Source organism: Coregonus lavaretus (genome assembly GCF_964263955.1).
Source record: "Coregonus lavaretus genome assembly, contig: HAP1_SCAFFOLD_250, whole genome shotgun sequence".
In the NCBI taxonomy this organism is placed as follows: domain Eukaryota; kingdom Metazoa; phylum Chordata; class Actinopteri; order Salmoniformes; family Salmonidae; genus Coregonus; species Coregonus lavaretus.
In genome coordinates this window covers 92621-99982 of record NW_028161097.1, presented here as the reverse complement: position 1 = coordinate 99982, position 7362 = coordinate 92621, and the positions used below count along the sequence as shown (strand labels likewise).

The 7362-nt window shown below is 47.9% G+C and overlaps 1 protein-coding gene across 1 annotated transcript; it reads right to left on the bottom strand.

Moving 5' to 3' along the window:
• Window positions 1–1232: 1232 nt before the first annotated feature.
• vma22 (vacuolar ATPase assembly factor VMA22) lies at window positions 1233–7027 on the bottom strand. The gene is made up of 5 exons (XM_084195630.1): window positions 6630–7027; window positions 6401–6504; window positions 6075–6175; window positions 4582–4773; window positions 1233–2415 (listed from the first exon to the last, which is right to left on the bottom strand). Exons 1-5 carry the CDS (start codon window positions 6744–6746, stop codon window positions 2246–2248), a joined length of 684 nt encoding a protein of 227 aa, XP_084051756.1. The 5' UTR covers window positions 6747–7027; the 3' UTR covers window positions 1233–2245.
• Window positions 7028–7362: the final 335 nt, after the last annotated feature.

Genomic DNA, 7362 nt, shown 5'->3' with positions numbered 1-7362 from the left:
AGCTCAAATAAGCAAAGAGAAACGACAGTCCATCATTACTTTAAGACATGAAGGTCATTCAATACGGAACATTTCAAGACCTTTGAAAGTTTCTTTGTGCAGTCACAAAAACCATCAAGCGCAATGATGAAACTGGCTCTCATGAGGACCGCCACAGGAATGGAAGACCCAGAGATACCTCTGCTGCAGAGGATAAATTAATTAGAGTTACCAGCCTCAGAAATTGCAGCCCAAATAAATGCTTCAGAGTTCAAGTAGCAGACACATCTCAACATCAACTGTTCAGAGGGGACTGTGTGAATCAGGCCTTCATGGTCGAATTGCTGCAAAGAAACCACTACTAAAGGACACCAATAATAAGAAGAGACTTGTTTGGGCCAAGAAACACGAGCAATGGACATTAGACCGATAGAAATGTGTCCCTTGGTCTGGAGTCCAAATTTGAGATTTTTGGTTCCAACCACCGTGTCTTTGTGAGACGCGGTGTGGGTGAACGGATGATCTCCGCATGTGTATTTCCCACCGTATAGCATGGAGGAGGAGGTGTTATGGTGTGGGGGTGCTTTGCTGGTGACACTGTCTGTGATTTATTTAGAATTCAAGGCACACTTAACCAGCATGGCTACCACAGCATTCTGCAGCGATACGCCATCTTACCTGGTTTGGGCTTAGTGGGACTATCATTTGTTTTTCAACAGGACAATGACCCAACACACCTCCAGGCTGTGTAAGGGCTATTTGACCAAGAAGGAGAGTGATGGAGTGCTGCATCAGATGACCTGGCCTCCACAATCCCCCGACCTCCACCCAATTGAGATGATTTGGGATGAGTCGGACCGCAGAGTGAAGGAAAAGCAGCCAACAAGTGCTCAGCATATGTGGGAACTCCTTCAAGACTGTTGGAAAAGCATTCCAGGTGAAGCTGGTTGAGAGAATGCCAAGAGTGTGCAAAGCTGTCATCAAGACAAAGAGTGGCTATTTGAAGAATGTAAAATATATTTTGATTTGTTTAACACTTTTTTGGTTACTACATGATTCCATATGTGTTATTTCCTAGTTTTGATGTCTTCACTATTATTTTACAATGTAGAAAATAGTAAAAATAAAGAAAACCCTGGAATGAGTAGGTGTGTCCAAACTATGGACTGGTCCTGTATCTTTACCCCTGCTACCTCAACGGACCTTGAGTATTTCTCTCCGTTAATACAGGCGTAATAAAGTTCACCAATTTTGTGAGAAAAAAAGTATATTTTATTATTATTTCTATATTTTGTATGTATTTATCGGGGGGGCTGCAGCCCCCCTACTTCCCACAGCGTTGCCTTTGTACAAAGGGCTCTAGACAGAATTAGTGCACTACTATACTATGTGGGAGAGAGTGGCTGTGTTCCGATTCTCTACCCTTCTGCAGAAGTGTACACTCGTTCACTCCCCCTCATGCATTTAAAAGCATTGGAGGGGTGTAAGCATGGCTTGAGTGAGTTTCCACCATATTCCTTACAGAGCCAGTATGTCTAGTCTGTGATCTGGTCAGTCTGTCTGTCCGTCTGGTCTGTGATCTGGTCAGTCAGTCTGTCTGTCTGTCAGTCTGTCTGTCCGTCTGTCTGTCCGTCTGTCTGTCAGTTTGTCTGTCCGTCTGTCTGTCCGTCTGTCTGTCTGTCTAGTCTGTGATCTGGTCGGTCTGTCTGTCCGTCTGGTCTGGGATCTGGTCAGTCTGTCTGTCCGTCTGTTCCGGGATCTGGTCGGTCTGTCTGTCCGTCTGTTCCGGGATCTGGTCGGTCTGTCTGTCCGTCTGTTCCGGGATCTGGTCGGTCTGTCTGTCCGTCTGGTCTGGGATCTGGTCAGTCTGTCTGTCCGTCTGGTCTGGGATCTGGTCAGTCTGTCTGTCCGTCTGTCTGTCAGTCTGTCTGTCCGTCTAGTCTGTGATCTGGTCGGTCTGTCTGTCCGTCTGGTCTGGGATCTGGTCGGTCTGTCTGTCCGTCTAGTCTGTGATCTGGTCAGTCTGTCTGTCCGTCTGTTCCGGGATCTGGTCGGTCTGTCTGTCCGTCTGTTCCGGGATCTGGTCGGTCTGTCTGTCCGTCTGGTCTGGGATCTGGTCGGTCTGTCTGTCCGTCTAGTCTGTGATCTGGTCAGTCTGTCTGTCCGTCTGTTCCGGGATCTGGTCGGTCTGTCTGTCCGTCTGTTCCGGGATCTGGTCGGTCTGTCTGTCCGTCTGGTCTGGGATCTGGTCGGTCTGTCTGTCCGTCTAGTCTGTGATCTGGTCAGTCTGTCTGTCCGTCTGGTCCGGGATCTGGTCAGTCCGTCTGTCCGTCTGTTCTGGGATCTGGCTGCTGCTCTTCTGTTTCATCTGCAGCTGTTGTCTGGTGGTCAGAACGGCAGACTGGAGAGCAGCCACCTCCGCTGACAACTCTACCACTACAGGGGAGAGGAGGGGGGGGGATGGGGGGGAGGGAGAGGGGGAGGGGGGGGAGGGAGGGGGGGAGGGGGGGCGACAAGGGAGAGGGGGGAGAGGGGGAGGGGAGGGGGGGGAGGGGGGGCGACAAGGGAGAGGGGGGAGGCAGGGAGGGGGGGAGGGAGGACAAGGGAGTGAGGGGGGGGGGGGACAAGGGAGAGGGGGGAGGCAGGGAGAGGGGGAGGGAGGGGGGGGGGGGGGGGCGACAAGGGAGAGGGGGGAGGCAGGGAGAGGGGGAGGGAGGACAAGGGAGAGGGGGAGGGGGGGCGACAAGGGAGAGGGGGGAGAGGGGGAGGGGGGGGGCGACAAGGGAGAGGGGGAGGCAGGGAGAGGGGGAGGGGAGGGGGGGGAGGGGGGGAGAGGGGACAAGGGACAAAACAAGAGTGAGAATAGTTTCATTTGAAGAAGAACCGTTAATCAGTTACCCCTTTATGATGTACAGTCGTGGTCAAAAGTTTAGAGAATGACACAAGTATTGGTCTTCACAAAGTTTGCTGCCTCAGTGTTTTTAGATATTTTTGCAGATGTTACTATGGTATACTGAAGTATAATTACAATCATTCCATAACTGTCAAAGGCTTTTATTGACAAATACATTAAGTTTATGCAAAGAGTCAATATTTGCAGTGTTGACCCTTCTTTTTCAAGACCTCTGCAATCCGCCCTGGCATGCTGTCAATTAACTTCTGGGCCACATCCTGACTGATGGCAGCCCATTCTTGCATAATCAATGCTTGGAGTTTGTCAGAATTTGTGGGGTTTTGTTTGTCCACCCGCCTCTTGAGGATCGACCACAAGTTCTCAATGGGATTAAGGTCTGGGGAGTTTCCTGGCCATGGACCCAAAATGTAGATGTTTTGTTCCCCGAGCCACTTAGTTATCACTTTTGCCTTATGGCAAGGTGCTCCATCATGCTGGAAAAGGCATTGGTCGTCACCAAACTGTTCTTGGGGGGGGGGGGGGGGGGGGGGGGGGGGTTGGGAGAAGTTGCTCTCGGAGGATGTGTTGGTACCATTCTTTATTCATGGCTGTGTTCTTAGGCAAAATTGTGAGTGAGCCCACTCCCTTGGCTGAGAAGCAACCCCACACGGATGGTCTCAGGATGCTTTACTGTTGGCATGACACAGGACTGATGGTAGCGCTCACCTTGTCTTCTCTGAACAAGCTTTTTTCTGGATGCCCCAAACAATCGGAAAGGGGATTCATCAGAGAAAATGACTTTACCCCAGTCCTCAGCAGTCCAATCCCTGTACCTTTTGCAGAATATCAGTCTGTCCCTGATGTTTTTCCTGGAGAGAAGTGGCTTCCTCGCTGCCCTTCTTGACACCAGGCCATCCTCCAAAAGTATTTGCCTCACTGTGCGTGCAGATGCACTCACACCTGCCTGCTGCCATTCCTGAGCAAGCTCTGCACTGGTGGTGCCCCGATCCCGCAGCTGAATCAACTTTCGGAGACGGTCCTGGCACTTGCTGGACTTTCTTGGGCGCCCTGAAGCCTTCTTCACAACAATTGAACCTCTCTCCTTGAAGTTCTTGATGATCCGATAAATGGTTGATTTAGGTGCAATCTTACTAGCAGCAATATCCTTGCCTGTGAAGCCCTTTCTGTGCAAAGCAATGATGACGGCACGTGTTTCCTTGAAGGTAACCATGGTTAACAGAGGAAGAACAATGATTTCAAGCACCACCCTCCTTTTAAAGCGTCCAGTCTGTTATTATAACTCAATCAGCATGACAGAGTGATCTCCAGCCTTGTCCTCGTCAACACTCACCTGTGTTAACGAGAGAATCACTGACATGATGTCAGCTGGTCCTTTTGTGGCAGGGCTGAAAGGCTAACCCTAACCCTGAAATTTTGGGGATTAAGCTCATTTTCATGGCAAAGAGGGACTTTGCAATTAATTGCAATTCATCTGATCACTCTTCATAACATTCTGGAGTATATGCAAATTGCCATCATAAAAACTGAGGCAGCAGACTTTGTGAAAATTAATATTTGTGTCATTCTCAAAACTTTTGACCACAACTGTACAGTTTAGCAAGTTCTAGAACACATCTACTAACAATTTAAAATCTTACTGAATGTAGTTCATGTTTCATCCATACTGGTGCAGACAGACAGTAGCCTACCCTGTTTGAATGAGGCCTGGGCCTGTTTCAGGGTCTGAGGCACCAGGATTCCAAACCACTTCAGTGGGTCCTGCTGGGGGTTGGGTTCAGGTTTGGAGGCGGGAGCCGGCTCTGTCTCTGTAGACGGCTGCTTGTTGTCACTCTGGTCCATCTCTGGAACCTCCTCCTTGGTCTTCACTCTTCTCCTCACACCTGTAGGTCCAACACACAACCAGCCAGATGAGGGGTCTAACATCATAGTATCCACAAGTTAATGATTCCAAGGCACAGCTCCTAATAATTCAATATAAACTGACTTGTCAGTGCCATAATAAGTAATGCTACAGTGCATTCGGAAAGTATTCAGACCCCTTGAATTTCTCCACATTTTGTTACGTTACAGCCTTACCAAAAAATAAATCTGCAGCATTGAAGGTCCCCAAGAACACAGTGGCCTCCATTCTTAAATGGAAGAAGTTTGGAACCACCAAGACTCTTCCTAGAGCTGGCCGCCCGGCCAAACTAAGCAATCGGGGGAGAAGGGCCTTGGTCAGGGAGGTGACCAAGAACCCGATGGTCACTCTGACAGAGCTCCAGAGTTCCTCTGTGGAGATGGGAGAACCTTCCAGAAGGACAACTATCTCTACAGCACTCCACCAATCAGGCCTTTATGGTAGAGTGGCCAGACGGAAGCCACTCCTCAGTAAAAGGCACATGACAGCCCGCTTGGAGTTTGCCAAAAGCCACCTAAAGACTCTCAGACCATGAGAAACAAGATTCTCTGGTCTGATGAAACCAAGATTCAACTCTTTGGCCTGAATGCCAAGCGTCATGTCTGGAGGAAACCTGGCAACATCCCTACGGTGAAGCATGGTGGTGGCAGCATCATGCTGTGATGTTTTTCAGAGGCAGGGACTAGGAGACTAGTCAGGATCGAGGGAAAGATGAACAGAGCAAAGTACAGAGAGATCCTTGATGAAAACCTGCTCCAGAGCGCTCAGGACCTCAGACTGGGGCAATGGTTCACCTTCCAACAGGACAACGACCATAAGCACACAGCCAAGACAACGCAGGAGTGGCTTCGGGACAAGTCTGAATGTCCTTGAGTGGCCCAGCCAGAGCCCGGACTTGAACCCGATCGAACATCTCTGGAGAGACCTGAAAATAACTGTGCAGCGACGCTCCCCATCCAACCAGACAGAGCTTGAGAGGATCTGCATAGAAGAATGGGAGAAACTCCCCAAATACAGGTGTGCCAAGCTTGTAGTGTCATACCCAAGAAGACTTGAGGCTGTAATCGCTGCCAAAGGCGCTTCAACAAAGTACTGAGTAAAGGGTCTGAATACTTACGTAAATGTGATATTTCATATATATTTTTTATAAATAAATTAGCAAAAATGTCTAAAAAGCTGTTTTTGCTTCATCATTATGGGGTATTGTGTGTAGTGTGATGAGAAAAAAAACAATGTAATCCATTTTAGATCAGCCTAAACTAGTCAGTGGTGCTCCATTACCCTCCTTGTCTTTAGGTCCAATGTCCTCCACCTGTCTCTCTTCAGGAGACTTCAGAGTCCTTCTCTTTGTCTGGAACTCAGCCTCACCACTCTCCAGAGTCCTATGATACACACACAGACATCATTATCCCAGATATATACTCTCTACTACACAGTAGATAAATAGACATGCCTTGGAAGTTTGAGTCCATTGAATGGTGAGAACTGAGTTGCATCGTATAGATGTAGCTAAGTTATAGATGGTTTATAATGTTGATACAGGCTTTGGCTAAGCGCATCTCCTTCGTACCTGGTGTGGACTGACTCGGACCTGACGTACCACTCACCTGGTGTGGACTCGAACCAGCGGTTCCATCTCACTCCCGTACTGCAGAGCAGACACCTGCTTGTTGCCCATCGAATACCTCGCTTTGGACATGGAGAACCATCCCTGTAACACACACATACATACACTCAGACACACATAATGTAAAGCCATAATGTAAAGCCCCTGATCGAGACATCAAAGACAGTCTAGCCCTTGAGAAATCATGTGATTTCCATCCTATAAGTTACCTGTTCAATTAGAGAGTTGAGTCTCCCTCGTTTCTCCTCCAGCAGCTCCAGCTGGTCCATAAAGACAAGAAGCTTCTTATCCAACAAGACACACTCTTCTTTCTCTGAAAGACCCATCTCCCTCTCTCTTTCTGTTTCTCTCTCCCTCTCTCTGTCTCACGCTGTCTGTTTCTCTCTCTAGCTGTCTCCGTCTCCCTCGGTCTCTCTCTCTCTTTCCTACCGTCTCACAGTTCGACGAGCAGAGGTCACGGCGACTATCCCAACTTAGATCTAGATAAAACACGATTAAATAGTGGTTTTCTTATAAATTAGGCGTTTGTATTACGGTTTGTTTGAATGACAGTCAGATAGCGATTGTTTATGTGGCTTCAAAAGCCACTTCCGTTTTCTGGTCATGTGATCATTATTATTCTGAAAGCAGCACAAATGATAACGTCATGTTTGTATGGTAGTGAGGGAACCTTCAAAATAAAAGCCCGCATTTCAAAACATTGCAATGTGGATAACTCATTCAAAAGAGATTTAATTTTAATTATTGGTCACTTTTATTGTGCCAACAAGAAAAGGCAATAAGTCATTTTTGAAAACAAATACAAAATCTGGTAAAAATAATAATAATTAAGACCAATAATGACTAAATACAATCTTGACACTGGTATGTTGAGAATATTGGGCTGTAGAGAGAACTTTTCTACCTGTCTCAGCTACAGTGTGGTTTCAAATACTCAGTAGA

What these genes read in the sequence shown, in the direction of transcription:
- vma22 (XM_084195630.1), bottom strand. Translation starts at nt 6,746, where the DNA reads ATGGGTCTTTCAGAGAAAGAAGAGTGTGTCTTGTTGGATAAGAAGCTT. An exon ending in CTGGTTCGAGTCCACACCAG is followed by an intron (nt 6,176 to 6,400) that starts GTGAGTGGTACG and finishes TGTGTATCATAG; the next exon opens with GACTCTGGAGAGTGGTGAGG. An exon ending in TGGACCTAAAGACAAGGAGG is followed by an intron (nt 4,774 to 6,074) that starts GTAATGGAGCAC and finishes TTGGACCTACAG; the next exon opens with GTGTGAGGAGAAGAGTGAAG.